The following is a 20,091-nucleotide window of genomic DNA, read 5'->3' on the forward strand; positions in this document are numbered from 1 at the left end:
TTCCAGCGGTCAAGGGCTGGTGAATGAATGAATCTCTGAACGATACATATTCCTCTGTTTGACGTTCAGCAATAATGAGCTCGTATGCAGGGTGAGTCACCAAGCGTGGTTCACGGTCTGTGCCTTGTATATAGCCGTACAATTCCACAGGCACAGAATCAAAGATCCTGGAAATTCATTCATTCCACAAACATTAATTGGGTGCATGGCAACCTACTGATTCAGGAGTTGGAAGGGTGTAAAATATTATTTTGAAGCTACACATGCAGGCAGGTAACTTCATGTTATTGGACACGTGTTCCCTAAGCGCCTGTCCTCTGGTCTTGAGCAAACTATACTTATATGACCTGGTTTATGAATTAATGAGGGCCAGCTAATCTTTCAGAATTCAATTTGCGGTTTTGGTCAAAAGCCCTTCAGCCTTTACAACCTGTCTTCCTGGGTTGGGCTAACTCCTTTGCCAGTTAAAAGGTTTCTGTGTCTTTAAAAGGAGGCGGTACCCTGTCAAGTGTGCCCCAAAGGATAGGCTGGAGGCTCGTGAAGTTCCACCCGCTTTCTGTGACGTCCTGTGACCTGGCTTCTGATTGTCCGCCTCAGACGTCAATCGAGGGGCGTGTGTCTTGCTGGGACACAGTGGTGGTCTAACCTCTGGTTTGCGGAGCGGTCGGGTGTATTCTCCGCTCGCCCCCACGCCTTCGAGGACCCCGCCGCCCGACCCAACGGCGGAGCCCGCCAGTGGTTCCCGGGGCGCCCTCCCGCACCGATCCCTCCTCTCTGGGGCGGGACCTGGCCCGACGGCTCCGGTCACTATGGTCAGTGGTCGTAACGGGGAAGCGGGGAAGGAGGAGTGGGAAGAGGGGCTCGGTAGGCGGGGTCGCCGCCTGGGCGCATGTGCACTCGCGGGACTGGGGGTCGGGCGCGAGGCTCGGCCGCCGCCGTCAGACCTGACGCTTTCGGACACCCCGGGAATACGGGGGGCCCAGTCCTTCCTTGGAAGGCCCCCATGGACGGCCAGCGACGGAGACCCAGCCCGGCTCCCAGGCCTCCCGCCCCGGCGCGTTCGTCCCGGCTGTCCCCGAGTGCCGCTCGACGGTGGGCACCCGGAGGCTCCAGGGCTAAGGGTCGCTTCCCTTTTGTTAAGTAGACCTCCAGTCGGCAGCTCACGGCCCCAGCCATCCGAGGGCTCAGCCATGAGAGACCTCCCACTCCCAAGCCCCAAGAGTGGACCTGGGGAGTGCAAGGGTGTCCGGACATCCTCTCCGACCTGCACGTCAACAGAAGGTCTTTGGAGTTAGGACCCACGTGGAGAGGCTGTCTCAGGTTGTGAGACACGTGAATTAGGGGTCCCGGCAAAGCAAAGGCTAGAGGAACCCCTGATTCAGAAGGCAGAAAGGGCCCTAGAGACCCTCTGAGCCAGGCCAACCGGGTCTTGGTCAGCTGGGGCCACTGAGGCCCAGACAGGGAGGGGGCCGGGACTGATCGTGGTAGACTTGGACCTGAACCCAAGCCTCTGGACTCCCAGTCCAGTGCTCTTTGTATTACTACATCAGTCCATCTTGGGGGCAAGGGGAGGTGGGGGACAGGCACTCTGCAGAGGACTGGGTGTGATGAGTGCCTAAAACTCTTCAACTCTGAGCCCCCCTGCTTCAGGGAGCTTGTAGAGTATAAGGACTGGTGGCCTGGCTTGTGGTCACACAGCCCTGAGTTCAAATCTCACCTCCATCCCTTGGAAGGCCAAGAGGCTTTGGTTGGTGGCTTCCCATCCCCGGCACTATTTTTCACGTCTGTATACTGGGCTGCTGTGAGCACCACGTGAGGTGATGTGAGTGGATCAGTTGGCTCAGATAACTGGGCACGGCTTTCCCTGTGAAAACAGGGTCCTGCAAATGCACGTGCACGGGTGCCTGGTTTTTCGTGCTCGGCCTCCTCCCTCCCATGTCTGGGCAGAGGAATGGGTCACCACTGCAGGCTGCTGCTGGCTTGGGGCACAGGTCAGAAACTGTTCACGGTCTGACACATTCTGATTGTGGTGTGGGCAGCCAGGTCATCTGTGCTGGCCTGTCCTAGACAAACCAGCCTGCTGCTGGGTGTGGCTGAGGGCTTCTGGGGCATCTGGAAGCACCAACTTCCTGCTTCTACTCAGTACCTAAGGGTTTACCTGGCTCTGCTGCTCCTGGAAGAGGACCCAGGTGTTTCTGCATCACCCGCCAGGGAGTGGCCAGAGCTGAGGTAATAATGGGTTTAGCCACCCTGGAGCCGAGGCTGGCGGGGCTTCCAGCCACCACTGGGTAGCTGAGAGCATGGCAGGGGTGGTGAGGGCTGGGACCTGAACTTCTGGCCTTCGTGCTGCACAGTAAGGCCTCTGACTCCATCCTCAGGTCTGCCCTGGACTCACAAGACCGGAAGTCAGAGGGCAGATGGAGTCAGAGCATCAGCCCTCAGCCTGTGAGGGGTGGCGTGGCTGCCTTGGAGAGGGATGAAGTTGTTAACTCACAGAATAGGACGTCTGCCGGGGAATCCTGGGAGGGTGGGGGCGGCAGAGGCAGTGCAGGGTGTGTTCTCTTCTGTTCACCCAGCACTTGTTGAGCACCTACTGTTTGGCAGGTACCGTGCTGGGCCCTTTGGTGGTTTTCTGAGTCTGTGTGGTGTAGATGGACGTGAGTGTGTGTGTGATGGACAGAGGAGAATGTCTTTGGAGAATACGGTGTTTTCTTTCTGTGTTCGTTTCAAAGTCACGGGGCTAAGCTTGATGAAGGGTCCCAGGTAGAAGACACAGAACCCCTTGGGAATGCAGGGGCCAGGGTGAGGACAAAGCCTGGGGCTGCCACTGGCAGAGGTTGTAGGTAGTGAGGGGTCTCATGCTCACTCAAAGGGCATTTAACATTCAGTGAAGAATGAGGGTCGGATGTGAATAGCAAAACCACAGGGCCCTTCTGTGCTTTGTTCTTTGGTTTGTCAAACAAGCCCCAGTAGGTACCCTAGTCCAGCCCCATGCTGGGCACTGATGAGAAAGACAAGGGGCTTGCCCACTCTTAGGAGCTCACTGCCTGTTGGACAAGGCAGAGCTGGACACAAGCAATTCTTGAGCTACTGGTCATGACCTAAGAGGCCTGACCATGGGCTTGGGGAGCACAGCAGGGAGCCAACTCTGAGGGAGTGGGGAGTGTTGAGGAAGGCTTCACAAAGGAGTCTTTTGAATGGGGTATTGAAGGATGTATAGGAGTTTTCAGGAAGGATTTGGGGAAGAGTGTATTCCGGTCAGGGTGGGACAGTGTGCTTACAGGCCTGTAAACATAGTTAAGAGTGGGATATGCTGGGAAAGGTGAGCGGTCTGTATGGATGCAGGGAGCTTGGGGGAGGGAGGAGAGATGAGTTTAGAAAAGCAGGTGGGGTCAGAATGTGCCATGAAGGGCTTCGCATGCTGCACCGTGGGCTTTGGACTTTATTCTGCAGGTGTGGCTGGGAGGGGCGAGGACCATAGCATATTTTTGACAAATAAGAGATGGTTGCTTTGGATGCCATCTGGCAATGGAGTGGACAGAGGTTTGGAAGTGGCCAGGCTGGAGTCGGAGACCAGTGCATACATCTGTTCACTCATCTGCTCGTTATCCATTTTGGGGGCATTATTGTGTGGCAGGCACTGGGGAATCTAGTCATGACAGGCAGGCAAAGTCCCTGCCCTCATGGAGTTGACATTCTCGTGGAGGGTGACAGAGAGCATGCAAGTAAATGAGTGAACCTACATGTCGGAGAGCTCTAAAGACATAAAACAAGTCAAGGCAGTAGGGGTGGGGAAGGGGCAACTTTCACAGGGTGGCCAAGGAAGGAGGTTGCATCATCTGAGTCATGTAAAGAGGCGAGAGTCATTCCATGCAGAGGCACAGCATGTGCAAAGGCCCTGAGGTGTCTTGGGGGAACACAAGGAGGGTCACTGTGACTGGAGCTCACGAGAGTGAGGGGAGCAAGGCCGGATGGGGTAGGACCTGGGTGGTTGTCATCCAGAGGTTGAGTCTTCTCCCATGTGAAGGAAGCCACTGGAGGGAACTGGGAAAGGGCATGTCCTCATCTGCTTCACATGGTAGGAGCCTGTGCTGGCTGCTGTGGAGGGTGGTGGGGCTGGGGGCTGGGAGTGGGAGCCAGGAGGTCAGTTGGGCAGACACGTGGTGCAGCCTCCCTGAGGGCAGATGGTGGCAGCTCTGGACGGACACAGGAGCTGAGCTGACGGAAGAAGGGGGAGGAGTAGAAGAGGCCTCCCTGGTCTTTGGCATGAGCTCTGTCTGGATGGAGGAGCTTTTGAGGATCTGGTGACACCTGGAGGGGATGCAGGGGTGGAGAGAGAAAGCAGTTAGGGGCACAGTAATTCTGGGATCTTGGTCAGACATCCCGGTGGCTGGTGGTGTTTGAGGCCGGAGCTCTAGGGAGAAGTCAGGGCGGGAGATCTGAGGGTCCGTTAGGAGGATGCTATGAGCCCAGAGTCAAATGAGAGAGGGCCAGCATCTGACTTCGGGGTCTCTGCAAGGCCAGCCAATAACTGTGACCCAAGGTGGGTAGGGGTCCAGATGCAGAGTCTTCTCTGTTTCCTGAACTGAACTGCAGAGATGGGGGAATGTGGGTGGTAGGCTGAGTAACAGTGCCCCGAAGACACCCACATTCTAATCCCCAGAACCTGTGACTAGGGTACCTCACGTGGCAACAGGGGCTTTGCAGTTGTGATGAATTAAGGGTCCTGAAATGGGCAGAGTACCCTGGGGTACCCAGGTGGGCCCAATGATGTAACCACAAGGGTCCTATAAGGAAGAGGCAGGAGGCTGGGAGTGAGGAGACGTGACAGTGGGAGGGAGGGATCATGAAGAAATGCAGGCAGCTTCTAGAAACCGAAAAAGGTAAGGGAGTGGCTTCTCCCCGTGAAATGTAAGGTAATAAACCTTGTTTTAAATCACTGAGTTTGTACTAGTTGCTGTTTGTACAGCAGCAATAGGAAGCAATTCAGGACACTAGGTCTCCCCTGAATCTTGGGCCTCCAAACGTTTTTGATCACTCATCAATAAAAATGTTTGATTATCCCATATGTCGGTATATTATACATCATACCCTGAAGGAGACATTTAAAAAGCCATTTCCTTCCAGCCCCTGCAAACAGCCCCCTGTGGAGACCCCAGCCCCAAGCAGGCAAGGCCAGGTTGGGAGCCACGGGGCGCCTCTAGAAGTGGCAGGGACCTTCTGAGGGGAGGTGGTTGGCTGCGTTCTAGGCCCTGGCCCTCTGGTGGTGAGGCTGCAGCTCTGGCCTCTGCCATGGAGCAGTTGGTAGCTTGAGGTCAGGCCACGCGGTGCATTGTGGCTTCTCGGGGCTGGGCCTGGTTCACGAGGCTGACTCATGGCCCGGGGTCAGCACACCAGCAGAGCAGCCTCAGAGGGAGGTCCGGCAGGCTAACGGCTGGCCTTGCCCGCCGGGGCCCAGGGTGGGCCCAGGAGAGGCCCACCAGCACCTCAGAGCCTTGGTTGGGGTGCACACAGAGGCACCCAAGGGTACGTTATGGGGGGTTTGTAGGCAGACGCATGAGCCCAAGGCCGGGCTGCTGAGGAGCCATCAGGAAGTGATGATAGGGCCCACGAGGGCCAGGTGGGTTCTCTTTGTGGAGAGTTGGGGCAGAAAGGCACCCAGGTCTGTTGAATACCTTTGATGTGCTGGGTGACCAGCATCGAAGTTTCTCCCTGGATTGCCTCACTGTGTGACCTCGGGCAAAGAGCTTGACCTTTCTGGGCTTCAGTTTCCATTTGTAAAACAGAGCTACTGCGAGGCCTAAGTGAGATCATCCCCAGCGCCTGGCATACGGTGACCTCCCGGCAAAGGTAACTTAAGTCATTCAACAAGTGGTTACTTAGTGCCTTCCGGGGGCCCGCTGCTGTTCCGGGCACTCGGAGTACTGTGATAAATGTGACAAAGGACCCTGTCCTTGTGGTACTTCATTCTCCTGTTGTTTCGCCTCTCGTGAAAGCTCAGAGAAGCTGGATTCAAACTCTGAAGTGAACTGTATCTGTTCCAAGAGGGGCCCACGGAGAACTCACAGGAGGGGCAGGGGTTTGGTTTGGGTCACAGGTCATGTCATGGGTCAGACCTTTACGGCTTGCAGGACTAAGCTGCCAGGGCCCAGTCCTTGCAGTGTGGCCCTCCCCACCCTGCAGCTCCCTGCCACCCCACCGTCTGCTGGGGGCCCCTGGAGATGCTCGCACAATGCTGTGCACGTGGGGTTCCCGTGGGCAGGGTGCGCAGCAGCTTGTGGGATGGGAGCTCCTGCATCGCCCTGGCAATGGGACCTCACTCTGGCTCTGCTTGGTCACTTCCTTACCGGAAGCTTTCAGGGCTTCAGATGCCACACCAGTGGGGCAGGATCCATGGATTGGGGTATATGGATGGGGGGGGCGGGGTATATGGATGAGAGATGGGGATCGAGTGCGGGGTCAGCAGCACTATTGTAGGTGGTTCCGTGCTGGCTCTGATGACCGGAGAAACATTCTTCTCTCACTTTGAAATATCTTCCTCGACTCAATAGCTCAAAGCTGTTTCCAAGCAGAGGTGCTCTCTGCCTGGCTTAGTTAATTAGCATCTATTTGCAAACCAGCAGTTGAAGGCTAAAATCCTTTAGGATTAGGTAACCTGATTAGGTCTGACAGGACGTTGTCAGGCGAGGCCTGTCCTTTTTCCATAACATTCTGGAAATTTGGGGCCATGATTTAAAAAAACAAACCACCACTTAGAGTCAGCCAAGGTCAAACCCAGAGTATTGTACCTGCTTTATGGGCCCGTATACTGAGGCTGTTCTTCCGGGGGTGTGGCCAGGGTCGTGCCGATGGGGAGGGGGCCGGGGACCACCCGGGCTGACTTGGGTCACTCTGGGCTGCCAGGCAGGGACTTAAAGGCGCCAAAGCAGAAACCCACTCCACTCACCCCTCCCAGTGGCGCCAGTAAACACACCTGGGACCACGAGGGGGCGCTGGAGCTAACTCACAGCTCCATCACAGGGCAGGGCAACCAACCTGGGAGCCATTTGTCAGGAGGAGTGGCTCTTAAATAGTATTGAGTGAAGGAAAAAAAAAGCCACGATATCTATAGAATAATTTGTATGCATATTTAAAACACGTGCATACATAAAACAACTCTGTATTTTAAAAAAGACGTACATTCCACTTACATGAGGTCCCTAGGATAGGCACATTCATGGAGACAGAAAGCAGAGTGGTGGTTGCCAGGGGCCGGGCCGTGTGGAGATGAGGGGTAGGGAATGGGGAGTTAGGGTTTCACGGGTAGAGTTTCAGCTGGGGATGATGAAAAAGTTCTGGAAAGGACGGTAGTGGTTGCACAACGATGTGAATGTACTTAATGCCACGGAACTGCACGCTTAAAATTGGTTATGATGGTATATTTTGTGTTATGTATGTTTTACAACAATTTTAAAAAGGCAGATACGTATGGAAAGACGTACCATAGGGAATACCTGTAGAGGGTGGGGGGATGGCGGGATGGGAACAGCGATCAGGGATGAAGGGGCAAAAGGTGACAGAATGCCTTGCAGAGGCTGGTGCTCACAGTGGGTCTCTGGAACCCTGCGTGTGACGAGCTTGGCTCTCAGCGACCCAGAGCCCCCCCCCCGCCCCCAAACTGCTGTTTAATATTTTTCTTTTAAGTTGACTTTTAAATAGCCTAAGATATGACTATGGCAAGGGGAAAAGCTAGGGAGGCTTCCCTGAGTGAGGCCCATTTCCCCTTCCTGACCCACCTTTAACATTCTCATTTTGCCTGGTGATGGCGGGCTTTCTAACATCTTAAATACTTATCTCTACATATGTAAGATTAATTCCTTATACTCCTTTCCACTCTCCCAGCGATACCTTCTCAGAAACTGCCCATCAAATAGAACTGATTTTATGCATCCTCCCACACCATTTGCCATCTTTTTTGGGGGGCACTCCAAGTGCGAGCAGCGTTCAATACAGCTGCGCTGCTTTTTAATCGCCCATTGTTTAAAAAGACCCAAACCATAATTTTAAGTCTGCTGTGGGTAAAAACAAGACTTTTTGTTGGTGAGATAGGTAAATAATGGGACTTTGGAATGAAAGGAGACGGCGGGTGGGTGAGTGCGTGAGATGGGCATTGTCGAGTGGGGACACGTGCTGTTTCTGGATAGTACCTGTTTGTCATCCCGCCTTACCCTCGGGTCAGCAGAGGTGGATTTGTAAATTCTGAAACTCATGGGACCCCGTGGCTATTCGCTTTATGAGCATACCGTGTGAGTGCAAAATTAACTGTACACCAGCCACTGGTATTTATTATGCCAATAATGTAAGTCTTCCATGATTTAGAATAGGTCCAAACATGTTCACTTTTTATAACTATGCCAATGAAGTTAGTAAGTTAATAAGTTTTGGACTTCCCTGGCGGTGCAGTGGTTAAGACTCTGCTTTCTACTGCAGGGGGCGCGGGTTCGATCCCTGGTCGGGGAAGATCCTGCATGCTGCGAGGCATGGCCAAAATTTTTTTAAAAAGTTAACAAGTTTTGTTTTAAGTTAAAAAAATTGCAAATGAAAATGGAACATTTTATGCTCCAAGTCAGAGGCCTTCTCACCCTTCAAAAGAGGCTAGCACAGTGGAAAGGAGTTAAAGGTACACTGGAAGCCTGCTTTCTCCTTGGTGCAATTAGAAGGTTTGAAGAAAGTTGAAAAGAGATTAAGTTTTGCTCCCAATGTCGCCAATGTCTTCTAACCCCCATGTCCAGACATCACCTATAAATGATCTCTCACTCCACCTGTGATGAGCAGCCCTCAGACTGGGGGACCCTGCTGTAGGCACCAAGGTCCGGGGCTGAGCACTCTGCCTGTAATGGATGGAGGGGGAACTGCAGGGGCCCAGCCTGAAGGTGAGAAGGCCCCAGGCTGCCCTGCACACAGTGTTCCTTTGAGGCCTAGCAGCCTTGGTCCCTCTAGAGCTCCTGGACTCTGAACTCTGTCTGCTCAGCAGTTTGGCTTGGTAGAATTTCCATGGGCTTCAGAGTCAGGCAGATCTGCAGCAAACCTCTTCCTGGCACAAGGGACCCAACCTTGTCAGTAGAGTGGGTTTAGTAACTGTCAGACGGGATTAAATGAAATAGCGGGAATATGTAAGCCTCGGTCCCAGAGCTTGGCCACACAGCTGGTGTACAGTAATGGCATCCATTATTATTTCATACATCTTGGGCTTAGGGTAGCAGCAGATCATCAAACCATCCTCCACGCGTTGGCTTTCAACCTCATGGTCACAGGATGGCTACTGGAATGCAGACGTTGCATCAGTATTAAGTCAGGAAGAAGGAGGAGGCGGACGTGCTGTCTCTGTTCTTTACATCCCAAACCAAAAGCCTTCCCCAAAGCCCCCGGCAGATTTTTTGTGAGTCCAGTTGGCCAGCCCCGGTCACTTGGCTGCCCACAGTTGCAAGGGAGGCCAGGAAAATCAGCAAGGAGGAGGTTAGGGTTGTCATGACTTAGCGCAGGCATTTTCCATCACATTGCCCAGAGTAAAACAGGAATCCTGTCTGTAGGGAAGAAATGGGTAATGGCTGATGGGAAAGCAGCCCGTAGCATCTGCCCCAGGATGGTTATTTGATTCCTCCTGATGGCTCTCCCCTGCCCTGCCAGCCTGCCACCGTGGTGTCAGAGCAGAAGTGAGGAAGGAGCCTGAGACTGACTTAATTTTGCAACAAAGATTGGGTACAGAAGAGAAGCTTCCGGAAACAACACCTAGAATCCCTTCGCCCACCCATAAGCATTTGCACGCTCTCTTCCTTCTTTTAGAAATACTTTTCCTGCTGTTTTTAGGGACAACATTCATCTTCTCACTGTTTGGCTTTCGTCTGGGAAGATGCCCGGGCGTCCCACATCTCGGGAGGGCATGTTTGGGGCCACCAGAAAGGGAGAAAAAGGAACAAAGCATGAGTTCAAGGGAGGGCCCAAGCCTGATTCAGATGGGGTGGGGCAACCAGGGAGGCTTCACCGGGGAGATGGCTTTTATTCATTCATTTAACAAACATCTCATCCCCTGCTCTGCTTCGGGCCCTGTGAGGGGTCCTGGGGAATCAAGTGAATGGAAGGTCTCAGATGGTTTGACAGCTGCCCGCTGGCAAGGGAGGCCCGCGTGACTTTGGAGCCTTTGAGGGCTGGGAGCTTCCAGGTCCCCCAGAAATGCCGCTTCCCAGTCACAGAGCCTGGATGCCGAGTACAGGAATCAGAGCCAAAGAAGCTCATTGTCAGACAGAAGTTTAGAGTCTGTCCAGGGTGGAGACCAGGTAAGCCTAGAAGTCCCTTACGCCTCATTGTACGATTCTGTGGGCCAGCTCTCTGCTTCCGGTGGTGAGCTCTGGAGAATCTCATCATCAAAATCCAACCCATTTCTCCAGATGGGAAGGGGTTTGTAACACCGAAGGCTCCTTTTTAAGCACTGCGGTATTGGGTAGAGGCCACTGTCTAGTCAGTGAGGAGGCTGAGAGGCCGCCCGGTGACAGCTGTCAAAAATGATGGCCGGAGACTTTTCCTCTAGTGGGTTCCCGGCCGTTGGTTTGCTAAGTGCAGCTGGGCCCGGCAGGTGCTGAAGGGTCGGGGTCGTGGACCCCCGCCAGGTCTCAGCAGCGCGGAGGTGCAGGCTGTCGCCGAGGGCCGCGCTCCGCCCCGGGGCCCCCGGCCCTGCCCCCGGCCTGGCCGCGGCCTCGCAGTTCACCCTGTTGGTGACGTGCCCCCGTGGAGGGCAGGACGAGGCTGTGGCCGAGGGCGCCCCGCGGCAGGCTCCGGCCCTGGGGGGCAGCTCCCGGGCTGCCCGATCGGTACCTGTGCCAAGTGGCAGGGGGGATGGCGAGGGGGAGGCGGGAGAAGATGAGGCAGACCTGCTGGACACTTCGGACCCCCCGGGGGGAGGCGAGAGCACGGCTAGTCTGGAGGATCTGGAGGACGAGGGGACCCACTCTGGGGGAGAGGGCGGCAGCGGTGGAGCCCGGAGACGGGGCAGCGGCGGGGGCAGCGTGAGCAAGACCTGCACCTACGAGGGCTGCAGCCAGACCCCGAGCCAGGTGGCCAAGCAGCACAAGCCGTGGATGTGCAAGAAGCGCCTCAACCAGATGTACGAGGATAAGTACGAGAAGCAGAAAAGCCACCAGGCCCTGAACTGCGGCGGGGCCGCCCAGCCTGATGGCGCAGGAAACGTCAAACTTGAGGGAAGTGCAGGTAATACACTCTCCACTGTTAAACAGAGAACGGGATCTTTTGGGGATCGACCTGCAAGACCTACTCTTTTAGAACAAGCGTTAAATCAGAAAAGACGGTCATTACTAAGAAGTCCAGAAGTGGTGCAGTTTTCACAGAAACGGCAGCAATTTCTAATTCAGCGAGTTTTGGAGCAAAGACAACAGCGGTTTCCAGGAACATCAGTGTGAGGGAATTTATCAAGAAGTCCTACACGTTTTTTATCTTATTGTAGTGGATGGACATATTTTTATACTAAAGATAAATGGGGTAAGATTTGCCAGTAAACAGTCATTTTCCTAAGAATGTGTGTGCATTTGGGGACAAATACGTATTGCACATTGTGCATCTATGACCCTGTTTCTGTTCTGCTATATTTGTTCGTTTGTTTTTTTAGTTTCCACACATAAGTGATATCATGTAATATTTGTCTTTCTCTGTTTTCACTTCACTTAGTGTGATAATCTCTAGGTCCATCCATGTTGCTGCAAACGGCAGTATTTCATTCTTTTTCTATGGCCGAATAATTTTCCACTGCATATATATACCACATCTTCTTTTGCATATATATACCACATCTTCTTTATCCATTGATCTGTTGATGGGCACTTGGGTTGCTTCCATATCTTGGTTATTGTAAATAATGCTGCAGGGAACATAGGGGTGCATATATCTTTTCTAATTAGTGCTTTTGTTTTCTTTGGATAAATACCCAGAAGTGGAATTGCTGGGTCATATGGTAGTTCTATTTTTAGTTTTTCTGAGGAATCTCCATACTGTTTTCCATAATGGCTACACCAATTTACATTCCCACCAATGGTGCACAAGTGTTCACTTTCCCTCACCAATACTTGTTATTTGTTGTCTTTTTGATAATAGCCTTTCTGACAGATGTGAGGTGATACCTCACTGTGGTTTTTTTGTTTTGTTTTTTGCGGTACACGGGCCTCTCACTGTTGTGGCCTCTCCCATGGCGGAGCACAGGCTCCGGACGCGCAGGCTCAGCGGCCATGGCTCACGGGCCCAGCCGCTCCGCGGCATGTGGGATCTTTCCCGGACCGGGGCACGAACCCGTGTCCCCTGCATTGGCAGGCGGACTCTCAACCACTGCGCCACCAGGGAAGCCCCTCACTGTGGTTTTGATTAGCACTTCCCTGATGATTAGTGATGCTGAAAATCTTTTCATGGGCCTGTTGGTCATCTGTATGTCTTCTTTGGAAAAATGTCTATTCAGATCCTCTGCCCGTTTTTTAATTGGGTTGTTTGTGTTTTTGATGTTGAGTTGTATATCTTCTTTATATATTTTGGATATTAACCCCTTGTTCAGATATATTATTTGCAAATATCTTCTCCCATTCAGTAGATGGCCTTTTCCTTTTGTTGAAAGTTTCCCTTGCTGTGCAAAAGCTTTTTAGTTTGATGTAGTCTCATTTGTTTGTTTCTGCTTTTGTTTTCCTTGCCTGAGGAGACATATCCAAAAAATGTTACTAAGACCAATGTCAAACAGCCTACTGCCTATGTTTTCTTCTAGAGAAGTTTAATGGTTTCAGGCCTTACATTTAAATCTTTAAACCATTTTGAATTTATTTTTGTGCACTGAGGTATTATGTTCTATAAAACGAATCAGTTTGGAAGTTACAAGTTGATACCCCTGTATGGTGGGCCTGACCCTGGCTCCCTGCCCGCCGGGGACCATGGCGTCTGGGATACTAGTCACACACCCGGAGGTGCTTCTGTCGGAGGGAGGTAACATTCACTGTGTCCTGCAGCCAGCAGTTCAGAGGCTTTCTGCTGGTGAAAGCCCAACAGCTGCTTTTGAAAATTGTTACAGCTTCGCTCCTTTTTCTGTCTTTCAGAGTGAAGCATCTTTCAACCTAATATCAGAAAAATGTGACACTCTATCAATTCTTCGGGATCATCCTGAAAACAGGATTTACCAGAGGAAAATCCAGGTAAGGCAGAGGGTCAGAAGAAGGGGAGCCTAGATGAAATGGGCTGGAGTTGGGAGCAGAGAAAGAGGTGACACTTTGAAGGTAAAAAAGGCTTCGCATTTGGACCAGGTTCCTGGGCAAATTAAAGGGCTCCCAGAATATTGTGATGTTGGGCATTTGCCTTAATGAGAAATCCTTTCGCTGCAAAGAGAAAAAAAAATAGCACTTTTGTTTTTAAAAAGCTAGGCACTCTCCTAAGTGTTTCCTTTCTCCCTGAGACCTCAGTACAACATTGCAAGGTCAGAACTTCTATTACCCACGTTTTACAGCGGAGGGAAACGAGGCACAGAAGTTAAATGGCAAGCACACGGCCCTACTGCTAGTGCGTGGAGGAGCTGGCATTTAGACCAGCAGGCCGACCTCATAAAAGTCGTCTTTGTAACCGCCCTGCAAGGGCATCTCTCAGGAGGGAAAGCCCACTCCAGCCGGGCTATGAAAAAGTGGGGGTAGGGTTGCTGGAAGGATGCATGGACAGTCACAGAACAAGAAGGAGCCTGGGCGCTCCCCTGGTGCCCCCTCTCCACCTCTCGGCTTCCCGCCGGGGCAGGAGCAAAGGCTGGGCAGCACACTGACTCTCGTGTCCCCTGGAACCCCCTCGGGGGCTGAGATGGAGTTTTCAAGGAGCGCATCCTTCCCTACGGCCTGCCTCTGGTGGGCCCTGTCAGCTCCACTCTGGTGCGACCCCTTGAAAACCAGCTCTGCTGTCAGAACCCTGATGGTAGGCAGGCCTGGGAGGCAGCCATGGGGACTCCGGGCCGTTTCAGAGGGAAGCTGACAGCCAGGAGCAGAGCCGGAGCGGGTGGCGTGGGGAGGCCACACCTCCCAAGAAACCCTTTGAAGGACTGGCCAGACTGCTTGGAGAAGGCTGGGGAGGCCCTTCCTACCGACTCTGCAGCCTCCTGGCCCACCTCACAGGCATGCCCACCCTCACTGCCCCACCATGCACGCCGCTGCACCTCCTCTCAGTGCCATTCCTCCAGGAAGTCTTCCTGGACTGCTGAAGTCTGATGTAGATGCCACTGCTCCGTGGCACCCCGGCGCTTCCCCTGTCCTCCTGTCACGATCATCTGACTGTCCATCTCACCTCAGACTGTAGGCTCCCGAGGGCAGGGCCGTGGGACCCCCCCACCCCATTCGTGCTCAGTGTCTGACACAGGACACACTCTGAGTAGTTTTATTTTTGTGGGATGAGAGTTGGGACACCGTGAAGGGCAGCCAGTCTGAGAGGAGGGAGCAGGTGTTACGTGGGGGAGGCAGGGGCCCCGGCCCTGATGGGACACGACGGGGGTGCTGTTGGTGCAGACACCCACATTTCCTCTGCCCCCCGCAGGAACTCAGCAAAAGGTTCACTGCGATCCGCAAGACCAAGGGGGATGGGAACTGCTTCTACCGGGCCTTGGGCTACTCCTACCTGGAATCTCTGCTGGGGAAGAGCAGGGAGATACTCAAGTGAGTGGGGCGCAGGGGATGCTGGGCGGGCTGCCAAGGGGCCAGCTGGGGAGGGACAGTGACCTAGCGGGCACTCTCAGCCCTCCGGTCTCAGTGCGCTTAGGCAAGTTGCGTTGGGTGCGTTCTCGAAGACTCACTGCAAGGAGAACACAAAGAAGCGTTGCCCCGTTGTTCTGGATGATCTCGCTGACCTTGAGTAACCCAGGGGTCCACCTGGTCAGCCTGGATCCAGAGCTGATGCTGTCCAAGGTCCCTCTGTCCCGCAGCTGCTGCCCGTAGCGATCCTCCCTTAGACCCTCGGGTTTTGGCTTAGCTTGAGGCTTCTCATACTTCATCATTTGTGCAAACCCCCTGGGATCTTCTTCAGATGCAGATTCCAGTTCAGTAGGTCTAGGGCGGGGGATTCCGCATTTCTCACAAGCTCCCGGAGAAGCCGCCCCTGCCGCTGGGCCTCGGACCCTGCTGGGGAGCAAGGAGCTGAGAGCTGCTTCTTGCCCTTGGAGGTCTCACAGCCCTTACAGGATTGGATGAAGACCCCGGGCTTCCTTGTCAGACACCCTTCCCCACATACCCTGGGAAAGAGTGCAGAGTGGCCACAGGTCACAGAGCCCCTGTGGTTGAACCGTGGACTCCGGCACCAGAACTCCTTCGCCGAGGCAGGTTTCTACCCTGCCTTCCGTCCGGGGCCCCCTTGCTCCTGCAACCATCGCCCAACTGGGTGCCACACGCAGACTGTGTTGTGGGCCCTGGGGATGCAGCAGCAAACGAGAGAGACAAAACACCCTGCCTGTGGAGCTGGCATCCTAACTGGAAAAGAGGGACAGTGGATACGAAGCGTACTTGATGTGTCAGACGGTGATAAGCGTTGTGGGAAGGAAAATTCAGGCAGGAAAGGAGGCCAGGTTGTCCAGGGTAGAGGCTGCAGTTTTAAGTAGGGGTTGGAGAGGTAGCGGGGGCAGGTGGGGTAGGGCCTCACGGGCCTTTTTAAGGACCTTGAATGTCGGCCTGAATGAGATGGAGCCACAGAGGGTTCAAGAGAGCGAGGGGCCTGATGTGCGGCCTGCTGCGTGCAGGATAAGTGCAGTGGCGCGCAGCCAGGGAGCAGCAGGGGACGTGATCCGGGAGAGCCCAGAGGAGGGGTGGTGACGGTGGCCTGAGCAGGTGGAGGTCGATCGCAGAGCCCTGCAGGGGTGGCGCCAACAGGATTCACTCGTGGCTGGAGTGGGGTGTGTGAGCAGAGAGAGGAGTCGAGGATGGGTGCCCGGGGTTTGGCCTGAGAGTTAAAAAAGCAGGAGCTCCATGTTGTTAAGTCCGAAATCCCCGTGAGCCGTCCAAGTGGGGTCCAGTGGGAAGTACCAGGAGGGTGTTACCCCATCTTACAGATGAGTAAACCGAGCTTCAGAAAGGTTAAGTGACTTGCCCAAGGTCCCACTAAAGCTGGCGTGTGGCTGAGAGGGCCTGTGCTCCAAGTCCTGACTCCGTCCTTCTCCTCCCTCACCTCGTCGGGGCGGGAGTCCTGCCCTGGGTGTTCGTCCCTCGCTTGACTGGGTCTGTGTGTCGCCATCTCTGTGTCTCCAGGGCTGGCACGGCGGGGCCAGCAGTCGTTGGTGAGGAATGAGTGGGGGGATGCGGCAGGGGCTCAGGAGTGTGTGGCCAGGGAGGGGAAGGGTGAGAAGGTAGGAAAGCTGGGAACAGAGCTGTGCACATTCACAGCCTCACAGAACAGTGGCCAGAGGGGCCCTCCCAGCACCCCTCGTGGAGGCCTGTTACCATCACCCATGCCATGCGAAAGGGGAGCCTATGGCCCAAAGCCGGAGAGCGACTTAGCAGCAGGGCTGCGGCTCCCAGCACAGCACTCCTTCCTACACCTGCCCTGGCCAAACCGGCTCAGGTACGCCGGCCGGCCCAGCCTTTGGTGGTTTGCCTTTCGGCAGAAGCGCCTCACCTCCCAGGTTAGATGGTTCCACTTCACACACACCACCCTCCCCTCACCTCCCCTGCCCCACAAGTCACCTAAGCCTCCCAGGCCTTTCTCCTTGTGCCTTTAGTCCCTCGTGAAAACCCTAGAGTCTGGTCTCCCCTCCCAGGGGACAGGCTGCGGTTACGCCCGTGCCAGCTGGTCCCCCAGAGCCTCTCCACTTGGTCCTTCTTGCGGGGGATGCACCCCCTTCTGTGGACCAATCACTTGGACTGTATCTCATCTCTGCTGCTGAACTCTGTGTCCTGGGGCAGCTCCTCGCCATCCCCAAGGGGACCAGGACAGGTCCCAGATGGGGCCTTGCCAGTGGGGGGCCTGCAGTGGGAGCACTAACAAAGCAGGGGTCCCTGGACCAGGTCTCGAGGGATGGTCAGTGCTGGCAGAAGTTTAGTGGCTGTTTGGCCGGGAGGCCTGATTTGTGGTGCGAGTTGATTTCTGTAGTATAAATACTCTTGTCATGATTTTTTTTTTCCAAGCTACCATCATGGGGTCACTGAACAGGGAGTTGGGAAGAGATACGTAACACATGCTATAGTCCAAATCATATTGCCACCATCCACGCCCAATAGACAAAGATTACCTCAAGAGCATAGATTATAATTTGTGTTTTAAAGTTATTTAAGTTTACATAACTTGATTCTTAAATAATGGCCGTTTAACACCTGGATGGCAAAATGCATAAATTTAACGACTAGCTCTTGTGAGCAGGTACAAACCAGCGCTAGCACGCCTCTGAGAAGAGCATCCCTGGCTAAGGGGACAGCGGAGGCTAAGGGGTGAAAACGCAAATGGGTAGTGACTGTGGGGTGTGAGGGAAGCTGTGAGACTTGACTAGAGATGAGGCTGCTGAGCTCGGCAGGGGCCCTTCCAGGACACCTGTGCTGAGGAGCTGTGTCCTGAGGGAGAAGGCTGTGGCAGGTCACTCTAAGGTCCCTGTGGAGAGGGGACCAGGAGTGAGGGAAGGCTGGGTGTGGCCCAGGCCAGAGATGGTGTTGACACACCAGGAACCATGGGGACAGGAAGGAGGGACAGAGTCAACAGACCTTCGAAAGGTAGAATCAATGTATCTGGGAGTGGGTGGTGATTACCTCAATTTCCTCATCTGTGAAATGGGTATAATACCCACCTCCCATGACTGTACAGGGGAGGACGGAACAAATCAGTGTGTGGTCCACGTGGAAGTGCTTTGAAAAGTAGAAAAGTCCTACTAGAAAAAAAGTCCTAGTAGAAAAATGACACGTACCCTCTCAGGTGTGTATGGGGTTGGTGGGTGAGTGGGATGACAGCTGATGTCACAGCAGCGCCCCCTGCAGGTCCTTGTAAGTACCAGTCTTTCCCCTCCAGGTTCAAAGAGCGTGTACTGCAGACCCCAAACGACCTTCTGGCTGCTGGCTTCGAGGAGCACAAGTTCCAAAACTTCTTTAATGCTGTGAGTTAACCTGGGCACGACAGCTGAGGGGCCAGGTCCTCCCTCGCTGGCAGAGCAGACAGGAGCGGGCACTGGCCGGAGTCCCCTCACCGCCCAGGGCTCTGTGGTTGCGCCCCTCTGGCTCCTCCCAGCTGGGGAAGGGCTGAGGGTTGCTTCCTGCTTGTGGGGACACCGAGGGAACAGGGAGCCCAGGGCCCTGCCGTCTCTCTGGGAGGAGGTACCTCCTTTGGGGCACTAGCTCTCAGGCTGGAAACTTCCCCCAGCCTCCTTCAGCCCCTCCCCTCTCCACCCCATTCCCCGGACCCCACTAGTGAAGGCGGTGGGGTTGGAAGACTGTCAGTTCTGAATCTGTAAATAAGAATTGCAACCACGGCAATGAGGAGGGAGACTAACCGCTGCTCCTTAGACGTGACTCCGGGCTGAGGGACTCGCTACAGAATCTCTCTAACCCTGTTACTGAGCTTTGGCGGGATCTGATTGATTGATTTTGGCGCCTCAACTTGAGGATTTGAAGATGGAAATGCCCGTGGAGGGAGGGGCGGGGCTTGCCCGTCCCCTGGCTGAGGGCCCAAGGGCTGCAGTTTTACAGTGTGGTAGAGCTCGTGGAGAAGGACAGCTCCGTGTCCAGCCTGCTGAAGGTGTTCAACGACCAGAGCTCCTCGGACCGAATCGTGCAGTTCCTGCGCCTGCTCACGTCAGCCTTCATCAGGAACCGCGGAGACTTCTTCCAACATTTCATCGATGAGGAGATGGACATCAAAGACTTCTGCACTCATGTAGGTCCTCGGGGCCCAGGCTTTGGGGACTCGGCCTCTGGCCCTGGGCTCCGCTCTCATCCCTCTCTCCTTAGGAGACTTTAGCACCAGCATTCCCTAACCAGGGGACCTGGATGTCATGTCTACATTGCAATTCAAAGAGCACTAGGTTAGCAAGCCGGAACACATCCTCCTTCTGCCCAAACTGTGTGGCTTTGGGCAAGTCACTTTCCCTCTCTGGGCCTCAGATTTCTCATCTGAGGAATAAGGGCTTTGGACTAGACTGTTCACAAAATTACAGAGTGGCAACCCCAGAGCTTAAGCACTGCGCCACCAGGGAAGTTCTTCCCAGGCCTTCTTCTTGCCCGGCAGTAACCAGCAGGAGCTAAGTGGCAGCTGCCCTAGTCATTGGGACTCAGTAGGCAGCTTGTGTCTCCACTGACTCACCCACTCGCTCACCCAGCCCTCTGTAAGCACGTAAGCTTGAAATCCCTTTATGATAAAGTCCCTTTCTGCTGAGATTCTTTGACTTTGTGCATTAGGAAGCCCTAGCTGAAAAACTCCTGCCCCCCTTTCCAGATTCTTCAAAGTAGTGTCCTCTTCTCACAACTAGGGGGTCCAGAATCAAAAAGATCTAGATTCAAGCCTTGCAACTGTGGCAATGTCTATCCGTTACCTCCTCAGTGAGCCTGCGTTTCCTCCTCTAGAAAATGCAGATGTCAACATCTGCCTCACAGGTTGTTGTGGAGATTATTTCCCAGCGCAGAGGTTTTGACCTAGGACCACGAAAGCCAGGGTTGGACCTCTCACTTGTCCTCTGCCAGGCCTCCATCCTCAACTGGGTTGTTTTTTCATTGTGACCTTTGCAGGAAGTAGAGCCCATGGCCACGGAGTGTGACCACATCCAGATCACGGCCCTGTCCCAGGCACTGAACATTGCCCTGCAGGTGGAGTATGTGGACGAAATGGACACGGCCCTGAACCACCACGTGTTCCCCGAGTGTGCCGTCCCTTCCGTTTACCTGCTCTATAAAACGTCCCACTACAACATCCTTTATACAGCCGATAAACGTTGATTAATTTTAGACCATGCAGTGGAGCCTGTCACCTAATGGGACTGCGTTTTTTCTTTTTTCTTTTTTTTTTTTTTGCGGTACGGGGGCCTCTCACTGCTGTGGCCTCTCCCGCTGCGGAGTACAGGCTCCGCACGCGCAGGCTCAGCGGCCATGG

At 54.1% G+C, this 20,091-nt stretch overlaps 1 protein-coding gene and 1 pseudogene across 1 annotated transcript; both read left to right on the top strand.

The window, feature by feature from the left end:
* The first annotated feature begins 598 nt into the window (after positions 1-598).
* On the top strand, positions 599-20,076 carry OTUB2 (OTU deubiquitinase, ubiquitin aldehyde binding 2). Its single transcript, XM_027120432.1, has 6 exons — positions 599-812; positions 13,116-13,211; positions 14,581-14,699; positions 18,022-18,106; positions 18,688-18,882; positions 19,731-20,076. Exons 1-6 carry the CDS (start codon positions 810-812, stop codon positions 19,935-19,937), a joined length of 705 nt encoding a protein of 234 aa, XP_026976233.1. The 5' UTR covers positions 599-809; the 3' UTR covers positions 19,938-20,076.
* On the top strand, positions 1,004-11,732 carry LOC113627790 (regulatory factor X-associated protein pseudogene; annotated as a pseudogene).
* Positions 20,077-20,091: the final 15 nt, after the last annotated feature.

Source organism: Aethalodelphis obliquidens, unplaced genomic scaffold, assembly GCF_003676395.1.
Source record: "Aethalodelphis obliquidens isolate GAN/ISIS:26980383/991018 unplaced genomic scaffold, ASM367639v1 scaffold21, whole genome shotgun sequence".
NCBI lineage: Eukaryota > Metazoa > Chordata > Mammalia > Artiodactyla > Delphinidae > Aethalodelphis > Aethalodelphis obliquidens.

Coding starts and splice junctions, on each gene's coding strand:
- OTUB2 (XM_027120432.1), top strand. Junction 18,107..18,687: donor TCCAAAACTTCTTTAATGCT/GTGAGTTAACCT, acceptor CAAGGGCTGCAG/TTTTACAGTGTGGTAGAGCT. Junction 18,883..19,730: donor TCAAAGACTTCTGCACTCAT/GTAGGTCCTCGG, acceptor TGACCTTTGCAG/GAAGTAGAGCCCATGGCCAC.